A 15,167-nucleotide genomic window follows, 5' to 3' on the forward strand; every position below is an offset into this window, starting at 1 on the left:
AGTGTTATTCCATAGAGTTATAGTGAGAGCCTCTATCTGTTCACCCGTTTTGAGAAATCAGGGCACTCTTAGGAGTATATGTACATTCATTGGGCTGCCTATTATCCTGCCTACTTTTTGTCTATTCAAAAAAGATGATTTTGGGTGACCAGAGGGCTTCACTCAATGGGCATCTGAGTCAAAGCTAAGAGAGAGTAACATTCTCCTGCTCTATGCTTCTTGTGAGGCACCAAAATTATATTAGATTTTCCATTTTGTAACACCCATTTATTAGCTACCCTCCCCTCAGCAATAATTTCACCTTTGTTCCATTCATCATTAATTTAAATTCAAACCTTTCTCCCTAATGTACATTCTTCTGGTTAAGTCACTGTGCTGGTCTATATTGATGGTAGCAAGCTGAGATGGTCCAGGGTTCTAGTTTGATCTAGTCACACTCAACAGGATTATCTCTTCAACAAGGAATAAACATTCGTAACAGTCAGCTCCAATTTAGCCAGATACAGGGAATAGATAATAAATTTCATCATCTCTTTGGCATTTTTGCATTTAGATTCAAATTAATATACATATTACCTTGTTTCAGGATAATATTAGACTTTGGAACCCTAATGATAGCTCTGGTTTGGGGGGTCTATGAATCTACCATTGAAGAAGAAAATTATGGTGAAGGAAGACTTGTGTGTATATTACATCCCTTATCACTTTCCCTCTAATTCTGCCACGGAAGTGTAATTGTCTCTCTAATGGAAACCCACTTTCAGACTCCCGCTGCAGCACTGAGTCCTGGCCCGCATTCCTGGACCCTCAGCCCCACCTCCCATATCAGGGAACCTGCTGGGCCCTCCTGGACACCTGCCCCCGCAGCTCTGTGTGCTGGAAACTCAACACAGGGAGGGACCTGGGGCCATGCAGGTCTCACTGGATTTTCTTCCCGTCCCTCTCTGGACAATGGCTAATGTGCAATTCCTTGAAAGCCATCATTTCATATATGTCGTCCAGTTTCTCAATTGTGTCAGATGGAATGGTTAATTTCGTCATGGTCAGAAGAGAATGTTTAATTGGGTCTACATTACTTTAAAAAATGCATCTCATTTGAGCTCAATTTTTACCCATATAATGTATTAAATATCTATTACTCGTTATTAATGGGAGATGGATGAATCACATTAAAATGTTTAAGATAAAAATATGACTGTGTTTTGGAAGTAAACTTATTTCAGTATCAGGGGGAAACTGTTACCACAGTTTCCTTTTCAAGAATCAGGAAATAAGTGCAGCTATCAGTACTTAAATCTTGAAAAACATACCATGAGCAGAAGGCTATGTATATTGGTTCATATTTGGATCCATACTTGCCGGAACTGCCTTCCTGTACTGAGCTTTGTCATTTGGGGCGATGAACAGCACGGTTCCCAGTACTTTACCACTGAGCTCTCGCATTGCCTTAGCATTTTTAATGGGCTTACTAGCTTTTGCTATAATGCTAGGAAATGCCATTGTCATTTTAGCTTTTGTGGTGGACAAAAACCTTAGACATCGAAGTAATTACTTTTTCCTTAACTTGGCCATTTGTGACTTCTTTGTTGGTAAGTTACATATCTTTGCTTAAGATAATCTTTTCTCATTACATCTTATTTTTAAAACCTTAAAATAAACTTCTGTTATTTCAAGGGACTGTATGACATTGAGAATGATTGAAGACACAAGGTTTAAGGATTAAATTTCGGGGGAGGCTGTATGGCACTTTAGGAGAATATTACATATATGAAAATTGGGTTTGTAGGGAAATTTTCATCTGAAAACAGTTTATTTTCTTTTTGTAGAGTGAAATAAGTTGTAGAGTAGAAATAAGCTCAGAATATTTCAAAAATTGTTTAAGAGTTATTTTTTTCTGAATCTGTTTTCCTTGTGTGTTTAAGTTTAAAAATATTCCTCTTTAAGTAAGCATAATTTCCTTAGTATCATGGTTTGGGAGTGATAGGAAATAATGTATATGCTAGTAGCCAGCACAATCAGAAAATGGGATATTCAGGTCAATTAAATAGTATGGCTAATATTATTTTATGATAAGGCATAGAATATTACAAATTATTGCCCACACTAAGCGACCTTGCATATCATATAGTATTATAAGGGCTCACAGTAATTAAATTAATCTTTCTTTGAAAACTTGCCTTTTGCAGTTTTTGACTTCCTGATGGTCACTGATCTTTAACGAAGCTTATAAGTAAATGTGCAGCAGTGTCAGCTGACGATATTGCTTTACAGGAGCTTCTAGCATAATTTAATGTGTTATTGTCGACAGCAACACAAATGCTTGCATTTATATCGAAATACAACAAAACTCATAGCATAGTTTATGGCCTGGAACACAGTGTCGATCTTCGTGAGTGGGAGCTCCAGGCTGGCTGCTGTGCGCTGGCTGTGTGGAAACCGCAGGGGGTGAAGTTGGGGTGGTCAGAATCTACAGAGGCCCTTGACCACTAGTGTGATTCAGGATTGGAGTTTATTCAGCAGGCCATGTGAAGGTCAAAAACTTTTCAAACAGGCGAGTGATTGGACGGATCGAAGCTTTGCCGGAGAGACATCAGAAGAGATGAAGTATAGTTGGGAGAAGCTGGAGCAGGGGGCAGCTTTGTTTCAGAGACGACCCTGCAGCAGTCTAGATGGAAGTCATGGGGTGGGTGAGGCTCTGAGCTAGGCGGAGGGTGGAACAGAGGTTTGGGCTGCAGCGCTCTAAGGGCGGGCTCAGGCAGGAGGAAGAGAAGGATGAGTGCGGGACTGAGCTCTGGGGACTAAGTATAAAACTCTTAACAGAAAGGGGGAGCAATTTTAAGAGGGAAGCTTATGGTTGTGGTGTTGCATGGATAAAACTCCTGGAAAAAATTTCTGGCTTGGGGAGATTGATTTAGGAGGCATGATATAAAAATGACAGCATCACAGAGAAAGGTGGCTAAACAATATAGAAGAATTAAAAGAAACAACAATTTCACCATTTCTGTCCTCAATTCTGCCTCTCCAGGTAACTAGTGTTAAGAACTTGGTGCAAATCCTTTCTTATCATTCCTTCTCCATGCTTGCACAAACATGTACAAATTGGTGTATTTATGTAAAACATGTGTTTATATAAACATAAAGAATATTCTGCTATAAATTTACAAAGCCCTCTCATCTTTCTTCTTAGAACTGTGGGACTTTTAGATGACATCGAGCCCTTCAACTTGGTTATATATTTTGACCAAGTCAAAAGGAATGAGGTCCTGAGTACCTGGTAGTAGGGAGGAATGGGAGAAAACTATATTCACTGAGAGAGACCAAGGTTTTGCACAGAGATGGTTCTAGATAACAATGGAACGTCTCTCTGTATGGTGCAATGTTAGCGTTGTGGGCTTGGACACTGCGATATAAAGATGTGGTTCACCTTTGATTGGGAAATGTCCCCGCTGATGTAATTATACACCAGTCTTGGTGGTTCCTCTCTACTCAGCAGGTGGGTGGGAAAACAGGTGGCTTTTCTCTAGGCGAGAACAGTTCAACACAGCTTAGAGTCTTGATCAAACTACCGGTCTCCTCCTTCACATATTCCCTGACCCTGCCAGCTTCCTCCAGAGGTCTACTTGTTTAGCATAACACCTCAGAAGTACTGCAGGTTCAGTTCCAGATCATCACAATAAAGTGGATATCGCAATGAGGTGAGTCACATGAACTTTTGGGTTTCATGGTGCCTACGAAAGATGTATTTCTGATACATGGTAGTTTACTGAGCGTGCAATAGTATTATGTCTGAAAAACAATGTACATACCTTAATTAAACATTACTTTATTGCCCTGGCCTGCATGGCTCTGTTGGTTGGAACATCATCCTGTAACTGAAAGGTTGCTGGTTCGATTCCCAGTCAGGGTACATGCCAGCGTTGCGAGCTCAATCCCTGGTTGGGGTGCGTGCAGGAGGCAGCTAATGGATGTTTCTTTCTTGCATCAATGTCTCTGCCTCTGTATCTCGTTCCCTCTCTCGAATGAGAATAAAATAAACCTTTAAAAATTTATTGCTAAAAAGGGCTACCCATTATCTGAGCCTTCTTCAGTGAGTCATAATCTTTTTTGCTGGCAGAGGGTTTTGCCTCAGTGCGGATGAAAGTGCAGTATCTGCAAAGCGCCATAAAGCTAGGGATGCCTGTATTCACACAACACAAGAATCAGAAAAGTCTCTGAGAGCTTTTGGTAACCACACTTGGGTTTCATGTCCACACTGTTCTTTCTCCTTTGCCATGCTCAGCATGAGTGTCTTTCAGCTCGGAGCCTCCTAGTAGTGGTGGTGGATCAGAGCAGAGCCTGTGAGAAGTTTACAGATTTGCTCATTTGTAAGCCAGCAAATCTTACTATGTGGGGCCATGGGACCTAGACTTCTGGAACCTTGTGGTGACGGAAGGGCAGATGAGAGCATTGCATGTGTTCAGTATTGTAGGCTTTCTGGCCGAATGCCCTCTTCTCACCTGTTTCAGAACTGGTATCTCGTAGAGAAGCTGAATTTGTGGCACCTGAGTAGCTTCCTAGGCTGAATTCAGTGTTGGAAAGCAAAGACTTATTGAAGAAAACTTTCAGGAGCAGCTACATCGATATAAATATATCTCATCTGTACACTATTCTGGGAAATAATATACTATCTACATCTATATTAATATCTGTAGAGTTGGTATCTTGTGACTGATGTTTCCATTTAGTGGTAACTTCTTGACACCTACAGTTGTGTGGCCGACATGCCCAGGTGCTAGATGACCCAGACAGGATCTTCAAGGGTGAAAGGTTTTTGCTGCAGACAGAGTGTAAGCCACGTTTTCATAGTAGCAAGGTTTAGCTTTAGTACCTTCGTGCCTTAGGTCACAATCTTCCCTTCTCTAACCCCCTGAGTTAGTCAGCTTTGTGCTGCTGCAACCACAGAATACCACAGACTGACTTACGCAAGAGTGATTTACGTTGTCATGGTTCTGGAGGCTGGGAAGTCCCAGATCCAGGGGCCAGCTGATTTGGTTCCTGGTCGGAGCACTCATTCTGGTTTGTAGATGCCTTCTCGATGCATCATCACATAGTTCCTCTGCATATACAAAGAGAGGGAGAGTGAGCAAGCAAGCTCTCTTGTGTTTCTTCTTGGTCGGACACTGATCCTGTGGGGTTGGGGCTTCCCCCTTACAACCTCATTTAATGTTAGTTACTTCTGTATAGGGCCCCCGTCTCAAGTACAGGTGCCCTGGGGTGGTGTATGAATGAATTGGGGGCCAACACAAATATTCTGTCCGTAACACCCTGTACGCACTTACTGTTATCCAGAGTCTTCCATTGGCCCAGAGAATCCACTGGGCCTTTTAGCTCCCACCACCTTTCGACTGTCATTTTTCTCATGGCAGATATGGCTTCTTAGCAGGCTTCAGAAAGAAGGGGAGATGCCAGAGTGCACGGGTGGCAATTTTCAAGCAAACTCGGCTTCCTTATTCTCATCTCTTCATTCATCTAATACCCATTTATTGTGAACCAAGAACTCTTTGAGGTGTTGAAGATACAGCAACAAAAAGACAGACAAAAATTGCTTCCCTCAGGGTGCTTCTATTCTACTGTGGGCAAAGGTGGGGAGACAGACAATAAACAATATAAATAAGTAAAAAAAAATTATGTAGCATTTTAGAGGATGACCATTGCCATTGTGAAAAACATAGCAGGGACCAGAGAGAGAGAAAGAGTGTTTGAGGTGGAGGCTGCAGTTTAAATTCCAGAGCAGGCTTCACTGACCAAGACTCATTTGAGCAATCAGAAGATGCATTCTGGGGGAAGAGCATTTCATGCCCAGGAAAATGCGAGGATCTGAGGCGGCGTCTGTGTGGTGTATTTGAGGCCAGAAGGGCTGGAGTGGAGTGGGGAGGGGGTGTCGGTGGGTGAAGGGACTAGCAAGAGGTGAGACCAGAGAGGTGGGACCGCTGGGGTGGGCAAGTCATCTAGGGTTTTATAGGGCTTCTTTTCTTTCTTCTCCTTCCATCTCTCCTCCTCCTGTTTCTTCAACTCCTTCCTCCCCATCCCCCACCCCCACCTAGGTTAGACCTTGTTTCTTGAGTTCAGCAAAGAGAGAATTCAGAGTGAAGGACTCTAGTGGAAGAAGTATATTTAGCCTTTTAGAAAGATAATCATAGAGGCAGAAGAAGTGAAGGAGACCCAGGGCTGTGTGGACCCAAGAAGTAAGTTGCAGAAGCAAAAGGAAGGAACTTGGTGCCTAGGAGAAAGCAAGCAAGAGGGACATGTTGCATTCACCAACCGCGAGAACAAATGTCGGAGACTTTCGGGGTTCCAAAGATGTTACTTTATTGGCCAAGTTTAACCTGCGCAGGGGCGAACTCTCCAAAGTGTCCAGAGACACGGTGCCCACAAGGGCTGCAAATGAGAGTCGCGCCAAACGCTTACAGGCTTAGGGTTTTATGGAGGTGCACAAGCAAGCTGGATACAGAAGCAGATGTGGCGGTTAGCGGTTGGCTCAGGGGCACAATAGGGTTACTGATTATTGGTGAGTTAACTCGTGCACTGGCTCGTGCTCCTTTACCTGATTGGTCAGTTGAGCTCCTGCACAGGGGCAAAATTTCCCTCCCTAGTGACTGTCCAGATGGCTATCTGCCTGACTAACCTTTGCTCTTAACCCACATCCTGGAACACACCCTGCTCTTCGGGCGTGTCCCGGAGCCTCTTTGCGTTAGTTAGTAAAACACCTTTTGCTTCCTTACAGCTATGTTCTGGCTAGTTCCCCTTGCCCTCAACAGACACACCTAAGGAAAGACGTGGAGGAAGGTGTGGGGACGCTCTAGAAAGAGAGCATGTGCCGAGTCCTTTGTCTTAAAGTTTTTATCTGTTTTCTACAGGCAGGAAAATTCAGGGAGGTCTCAGGGAGGGTCTCAAAGGAATATTCATCAGCTTTCCAGGTGTGTCCTTTTAGGGTCTTGGTCTTTACTGATTTATAGGCACCAGGGCAAGGTTCACTAGTCATTGCAACTGGACTTGAGGCAGCCATGGTGTCCCTTGTCTTTTGTCCCTTGTCCCTTGTCCCTTGTCTTTTGCTGCTTTCCTGGGCCTGAAGCAGAAATATAACTGAGACCTAGATGTTATCTCTGGATTGACCAGAACTCTGTCTCTGTGCTCAGTAGGCCTGAGGCTTTGTTCCTAAGATTATTTGATGCCTCATTGTCCTGAGGTCTTAATGCTTAAGGGAGTGGTCATGCAAGGGCTTGTTTGGGATCCTGTGAGACTATTTTCCGGCCCCACCTTGTTCTTCCACTAATGAGGTCTAAACCACTAGACTAGTAATTCGAAAGTCAGGGGGGTCTAAACTACCTGCTGGAGGGTGAAAGGTCACCCTGGGACAAGGCCCTGACCTATGATAGCTGTTTTCTCTAGTTTTGCCTGTTGCTTGGGGCTTTCTGTGCTGGTGACATTCCATACCTGGCCCGTCGTTCCCATTCTGCTTGTGCCTGTGCCTGACTGCCTACTCTATCGCTTTCACCAGCTTCTTTTCATATAGTTTGTTTTCTCTTGCTCCCTCCCACTCCCTTTATTTGTCGTGCCAAAGGCTTATTGTTCTTTTAAAGGAAGTGGCTCTTAGTATTACTCATCATGTCCATGGACCAAGAAGCAGGATTGCAATGTGGCAGTTGTAGGCACAATGTATCATAGAAGTATTTCCGATTCACAGTTTTGGAAATTGTTTTGGAATTGGCCACAGATAGCTCCACCATTCAATAAGATTCAGGTGCTGAGCATGACACTTGTGCCCAAACATTACATAGGACAAGAGGTGATGTTGCATTCACCAACCGCGAGAACAAATGTCGGAGACTTTCGGGGTTCCAAAGATGTTACTTTATTGGCCAAGTTTAACCTGCGCAGGGGCGAACTCTCCAAAGTGTCCGGAGACAGGGTGCCCGCAAGGGCTGCAAATGAGAGTCGCGCCAAACGCTTACAGGCTTAGGGTTTTATGGAGGTGCCGCAAGCAAGCTGGATACAGAAGCAGATGTGGCGGTTAGCGGTTGGCTCAGGGGCACAATAGGGTTACTGATCATTGGTGAGTTAACTCGGGCACTGGCTCGTGCTCCTTTACTTGATTGGTCAGTCGAGCTTGTGCACAGGGGCAAAGTTTCCCTCCCTAGTGACTGTCCAGATGGCTATCTGCCTGACTAACCTTTGCTCTTAACCCACATCCTGGAACACACCCTGTTCTTCGGGCGTGTCCCGGAGCCTCTTAGCCTTAGTTAGTAAAACACCTTTTGCTTCCTTACAGCTATGTTCTGGCTAGTTCCCCTTGCCCTCAACAGTGACAGCAGGGTGTCATTAAAACCAAAAGGGTAAACTAGAGGCTAGTTTAAGCTGGTATTTCAAACAGCTCCTGAGGTTGTGCACACAATCCTCCTCTTTCATGCAAATCTCAGTGTGAAAAAGATTCTTTAAGTCCCACCCTTCCTTTAACAGACACCCATTTAGTAAGATAATGGGTGTCTGTGATGCAAATACCCATTATCTGGAATTGTACTCTTCTTTCTCTCTCTGTGTGGACAGTGAGTGTGTGCATGAAAAATACTCATTTGTGGAAGATTAGAAGCTACGACTCTGGGCTGAAATATAATAGATGTCTCTGTTTTGAAGATACTTTGATTTATCTCAGGTGAACCTGGTGACCTATTTTATACCATAGGTGAGCACACACATTCACACACATTTGAGATGGAAGGCAGCATAAGGAAGTTTAGTTATCATAAAAAATATAATTGAAACACAAACAAGCAGGCAATGTGAACTACACATAAGAACTGAAAACACAACTCTTCATCTCTATAGTGTCTGGTTTCACACATTTGTATATAAATCTAGGTACAGAATATACGTTCTGCATTTCCTTTCTCTGGTTCTGAAATCACACTGTTACATCCTCATAGCATTACTGGTCCAAAGTCTGTGTGCCCAGTGCTTTAAAAGGCCAAAACTCAAAGGATGAGAGTTTAAAGTGGAGACAGGCTTATTGACTGAGAAGGTGCCAGCTGAGAAGATGGGAGCCCTAGTAGTTCTTCAAATCCATTTTTAGAAAGTAAAGAGTCCAGGTTTCTTTTATGTCAAGGGAAAGAAAAGTGGGAGGAACTATTTTAGTAAAAACTCAAGCCCTAAGCAGAATTCCTTTAATGATTAAAGCAGGAACTACGGTATTAGCTTAAAGGCCATGGAGACAACACGGGCTTGAGCAAAGTGGAGTCAGGGAGACAATACTCAACAACATAAGATTTCAACTGAGCTTCTACCTAACAGTTGTGTTTTTAGCGAGTAGTGCCACCTGTCTGAAGTGTCAATGCAGTTAAAAAACTCCTGCAAAGCTCAAGGAAAAGGAGCCCAGTTTAGTCATTGTTTCACAGTTAATGTGCTCATTCAGTGAAGGGTAGCGCTCACATCAGAGGTTCTGAAGTCACGTTGCCTGGTGGCAAATCCATCTTTCACTTACTGGCTAAGTAGACCTTGGGTTAATTATGTCCCCTTTTTTGAGCTTCAGGTTCTTTATTTGTTAACTTAGCATGTCCCAACCTCACAAAAGTTCCTACGAAGGTTACATGAGATGATATATGTAATGCACATAGCACAGTGTCTGGCATATGGTAATGGCCCAGTGGATGTTAGCTGTCATTAATTTATTTAAGTCATTGTGGTCAGTTCTATGAGTTGTGAAACATACAGAGATTGACTTACACCATGGTCCCAAACGTCAGAAGAAGCAAGTTAAAAAATGACGACAATATAAAGTAGAATACTTTTGTACATGAAGGAGGGAGAGACAAGTGTAGTGCTAGGAAAGTGCAGGTGACAGAAGTCACTTATGCCAAGGAAGTTTCAAGAAAAATGATAAGGAGAAAGGCATTTCAGAAAGTAAACAGACTTCTCAGTAGAAGAGAGGGTGATGTTCTGGGAAGAAAGCATGCTGTTGGCAATGGCAATGAGATTCGAATGTGTGAGATGTGCCTGAGGGATGAGTGGCCCATCCTGTTTGGGTTGCATCATGAGCATGGAGATGACTCATGCTGTATGTGGGTGAAAATACAGGTTGGAACCTAAACTTAACTTGGAAAGTAATAAGGAGCCGTTGAAGGTATGAGGCTTATGACAGCTATTATAAAAATGGTATTTATTTTATTTTTTAAAAAATTTTAATTATTTATTTTTAGAGAGGGGAAGGGAGGGAGAAAGAGAGGGAGAGAAACATCAATGTGTGGTTGCCTCTTGAGCACCCCCTGCTGGAGTCCTGGCCTGCAACCCGGGCATGTGCCCCGACTGGAAATTGAACTAGCAACACTTTGGTTCTCAGGTTGGCGCTCTGTCCACTGAGCCACAGAGCCAGGGCTAAAAATGGTATTTAAAGAATGTGTAGGAAATCAGTCCTGAGTTTTTTGATGAAATACCACGAATTTCTAAACTATAATCAACCCATTTTTGGTCAATTCAGATACATCAATGTGTGGTGTACTATACCTCTTTGTTTTAATTAATATGTACTGTTTTTTACCCTATTCTTTCCCTGGATAGGTGTGATCTCTATTCCTTTGTACATCCCTCAGAAGTTATTCGATGAGATCCTTGAAAATCAAACCTGTACATTTTGGCTCATTGTTGACTATCTTTTGTGTACAGCATCTGTATATAACATCGTACTCATCAGCTATGATCGATACCAGTCAGTCTCCAATGCTGTAAGTCAGACCATTAATTTATCATCCTTAGAAGAGTATGTACTTGTTAATTTTTGTTCTCTGAGCAAAACAATTTAAAAAGATGTATGTATGTATTTAAAGATTTTATTTATTTATTTTTAGAGAGGGGAAAAAAGGGAGAAGGAGAGGGAGAGAAACACTGATTAGTTGCCTCTCGCACTTCCCCAGTCCAGGATTGCGCTGGCACAACCTAGGCACATGCCTTGACTGGGAATTAAACAGTGACCTTTTGGTTTGCAGGACAAAGCCCAACCCACTGAGCAAAAAAATTTTAACTCTGATTTTTTGTTTTACTGACAAACTTTAAAGAAGCCTGATTGTCCTTTTGTTATCTGGCCCCCACCCTGGTGACAGACAATTCAGTTTCTTCCTACATGTCCAAGGTGACTTTCAAGCTGCTGCCCCAGCGCTGGAGCTCAGAGAGAGTGAGTTTGAGTGTGTCCAAGTGGGCCTTTAAGAGGAACGCCTGGGGCTCCAGTAATCAGCTGTCTTACTCAGTCACAGTCCCGCTGGTTTTCACAGTTAGAACTTATGGGGACTTCTCTTACTAGCCCTGGAACCCTGGGCTGGGGAACCTGGTACAGGCCTGAGATGCAACACAGCTGTGTGAAACTAGAAGGAGTCCTTCAAAGCTGACTGGAGCTTATAGGAAGTGGTCATGGGGAAGCTGGCCTCTTGCAGTGGACAAAAATAGAGGAGACAACGTGATAAGGCAGGGCTCTGTGCTGAGCCTGGAAAGTGAAAATCTGGCCGTAATTTGAAGAAGAAAGGCTCCAGGCAGGTGGCAAGTTCGTGAAGACGGAGCTCAGACAAGTTTTCTGGAGGGGCGGTTTCCAGAGCTGAAGCAGCAGTGGGTGGGGAAATGCAGACGGTGTAGCTGGAGGGAACGGAAATTAAAATGCACGCAGAATTAGGACAGGAAGAGGAGAGTATTTCTTTACCTGTGGATGAAATAAATGCTTGATGGTAAAATCAAGCACATGGAAAGTATTGTTGCAGGATAAGAGGCAGTATTCTGAATAATGGACACATTCAGTAGTGAGTGAGAGGCGGGCTCCTGAGTGATTTCGGGGAGGCCACTCCAACAGTCCTGAGTCTGGGTGCACGCAATGCTTGAGCTGTCTATCTCTCAAAAGTGCCATGCAGAGACTCAGAGATTGGCATCGTCTCCTCAGTTCTCCTGGATGTCCATTATCCCATTCGACCTTATGCATAATAGAAAGGGGATCGCTTTCTACCATACTGCATTATATTATTACAAAGGCTGAACAGAGCGATTAAAAAACTAAATGCAGTTTTATCAACACCTGGGTATTGTTACCATCTTCATAATCATTAGATTTAGTGCAAGAGACATATTGATTAGTGGCATGAGAACCAGAGGCAAAAAAGCCCATCGTACATGCGAGCTTGTTTTCAGCACCATGTGCATTTTAGTTCAGTCTCAGACATACCTATAATCTGGTTTAAAAAAAAAGCGCAACCAAAAGCCACTTCCCTGCAGTTTTTAAAAAATATTTCAGTTTAAAAAAGAAACAAAACCAGTTTTATTGTATTTCCAGCCATCACCCAGCCCTTTTCAGAACGAATTATCCATCAAGGAAAGACAGTGCTTGGCAGTGTTGCGCCCTTTTATATAATGAAAATGAAGGAACATGGCAGAACAAGACATAAAAACTCACAGAGGAAATAGGAGAGGAAAGCTGGTGAAAAGGGGCACATGCTGTCGTTTCAGTTCTTTCCCTTCAAGGGAGGAAATCAGAGAAGTGCAGAACATTTTAGCTACCAAAAACCTTCCTAATCTAAAACAGGTCCTCTTACAAAATTCTTGGTTCGTTCTTTCTCCCTTAGCTTGGGTGGTGGTCTGTCTGGGGTATCTTTTGATTTCTTACAGAAGATGTTCTTGAGAATTTCTGTATTTATCAAAGGTCATGGGGCCTGTGATCTGAGAGCAATCCTCACTCAGAGAACCTCATTTCCCCCTAAGAAGCCGTTGTTGTGAATAAGCGGAGGTAGAATATTCCTCACCCTTAAAAAAGACAGTGGCAGTGGCCACATCCGTGTCTCTTCAAGTGATTAGCCCTAGCTTTGGCACCGCTTTTGTCTGGTGGAATCCTTTATAGAAAGAAATGATTTGCTAATGCTCACTAACACTCTAGTAGCTCACCACAGCTGATATAAACAACTTTCTTTTTGTTTGTCGTCTTCCTGGGAGTGATGTTTTTCTCTCTTTTTATTTATTTATTTATGTTTAGACAGATAAGAAGGGAAGGGAAGGACAGAGACATCAGTGTGCTGTTGCCTCACTCATACTCCTTCTTGGGACCTGACCTGGCCAGTGACCTAGGCACGTGCCCTGACTGCGAATCAAACTGGCGACCCTTTGGTTCACAGACCAGCAATCAGTCCATTGATCCACACCAGCCAGGACTCTTTCTCTCTTTAAAAAAAAATTTTTTTTGGTCACAAAGACAAAAAAAAAATTTTTTTAAAGAGGGGAAGGGAGGGAGAAAGAGAAGGAGAGAAACATCAGTGTGTGGTTGCCCCTCGAGAGGCGCCAGAGGGGGATGAGGTCTGCAACCCAGGCATGATTGTGACCGGGAATCGAACTGCCAGTTCTTTGGTTCACAGTCTGATGGTCAATTCACTGAACCACACCAGCCAGGGCAGTTCTTTGTCTTTTTGATGCCACCTTAAAGAATCAGCATGAACTACACAGTAGATTCTTCCTTTACTAGAATCAGGAAAGCCAGATGCTTTCACATTTTTTGACTGTGACTACAGTGAGAAATGCATTTTATACTGTGATTCAGTATGCGCATTTCTTTCTATACACATATACCTATATTCGCAAAGCAAAAGTTTCATCAAACAATATATATATACATACCCTTACAATATGTGATACATTTTGAAATGGAAAATTCTATTTCATTAAAAACAAAGAAACAAAACAAAACAAAAAAAACAACTGGTCATGACCTAGCTGGCAGGTCAGGAAACACTATGAAAAGAAGCACCCAGTTTGCACCCCAAACAAAACACCTGGCTGTGTAATAGCTCAGATTTTGACGTGTTCTACAGTGTCAAGAGGTTCAACCTTGAGGGTTACACCCTTCTTCCTTAAAAATCACTAAGAAAGTCTGCATCGTGGTTCAGGCTCCACTGAAATTGAACCCTCTGTCCTGGCCCACATCATGTTACCCAGGTCCAGTTAATGTCCTCCCCTCTTGCACATCCCTAAAACTCCTGAGGGCCTGAGGTATGCTTTATGCAATCAACATAGCTTGATAATACTGAAAATAATTTATTTGGCCTCTCTTAGTTCTCTTACAGAGCTCAACACACTGGGATGTGGAAGATCGTGGCTCTGATGGTGGCCGTCTGGGTGCTGGCCTTCTTAGTGAATGGGCCGCTAATTTTAATTTCATATTCTTGGAAGTCAAAAGAAAGGCATTGTAGTCCTGGATTTTTTTCAAAATGGTATGTCCTTGCCATTACGTCATTCCTGGAATTCCTAGCCCCAGTCTTCTTGATAGCTTATTTCAATTTCTATATCTACTGGAGCCTAGGGAAGCGCAGTCGTCTCAACAGGGGGCAACGCCCTCCTGAAGTCAGTCCTGCCTCTTCAGGTAACTCGGAACGCTTGTTCAAGTGTCGACTGTCTTCAAAGGCATCTCTTGCTGAACCGAAGGAAGCCGCAGCATCCCTTCATTTCGAGAGACGACAAAGAAAGGGCAGTCTCTTTTTTTCTGTAAGAACCCAGACGAAGAGAGAAACAATTGCTTCCAAAACGGATTCCCTTTCTCGCTCAGATAACCCAATTCTTCACCAAAAAGAATATCTTGAACTGCTTAAAGCCAAGAAATTAGCCAAATCACTGGCCATTCTCTTAGGTGTTTTCCTCATTTGCTGGGCTCCTTATTCTCTGTTCACATTTGTTCATTCAATTTATAAGTCAGGTGAGCACTTTCACAAGTTCGGAGCGGCTGAAGAAATTGTGTACGAGATCACATTTTGGCTTCAGTGGTGCAATTCCCTCATCAACCCTTTTTTGTATCCGTTGTGTCACAAACGTTTTCAGAAGGCTTTCTTGAAAATACTATGTATAAAAAAGCAACTCACACTACCATTTATTCAGACAGTGTCTTCTTAAAGGCAATTTTATTTTTTTCTTCTTAATCATTTTTTATTCATGTTCGAATACAGTTTTCTCACCCCCACATTCCCCTGCCCCACCCACCGCCACCTCCCACCCTCAATCCTACCCCCCTTTGGCTTTGTCCATTCGTCCTTTATACATGGTCCTTGATGACCCTTCCCCTTCTTTCCCCATTATCCCCACTGCCCTCCCCTCTGGTTACTGTCCGTGTTTTCTTTATTTCAATGTTTCTG

The 15,167-nt window shown here is 43.0% G+C and overlaps 1 protein-coding gene across 1 annotated transcript; it reads left to right on the plus strand.

The window, feature by feature from the left end:
• The first annotated feature begins 1,362 nt into the window (after nucleotides 1–1,362).
• HRH4 (histamine receptor H4) lies at nucleotides 1,363–14,930 on the plus strand. Its single transcript, XM_037036847.1, has 3 exons — nucleotides 1,363–1,589; nucleotides 10,588–10,751; nucleotides 14,098–14,930. The coding sequence occupies exons 1-3, from the start codon at nucleotides 1,400–1,402 to the stop codon at nucleotides 14,926–14,928; spliced, it is 1,185 nt and encodes a 394-aa protein (XP_036892742.1). The 5' UTR covers nucleotides 1,363–1,399; the 3' UTR covers nucleotides 14,929–14,930.
• Nucleotides 14,931–15,167: the final 237 nt, after the last annotated feature.

Source organism: Sturnira hondurensis, unplaced genomic scaffold, assembly GCF_014824575.4.
Source record: "Sturnira hondurensis isolate 20B ecotype Veracruz unplaced genomic scaffold, ASM1482457v3 Scaffold0001872, whole genome shotgun sequence".
Classification (NCBI taxonomy): domain Eukaryota; kingdom Metazoa; phylum Chordata; class Mammalia; order Chiroptera; family Phyllostomidae; genus Sturnira; species Sturnira hondurensis.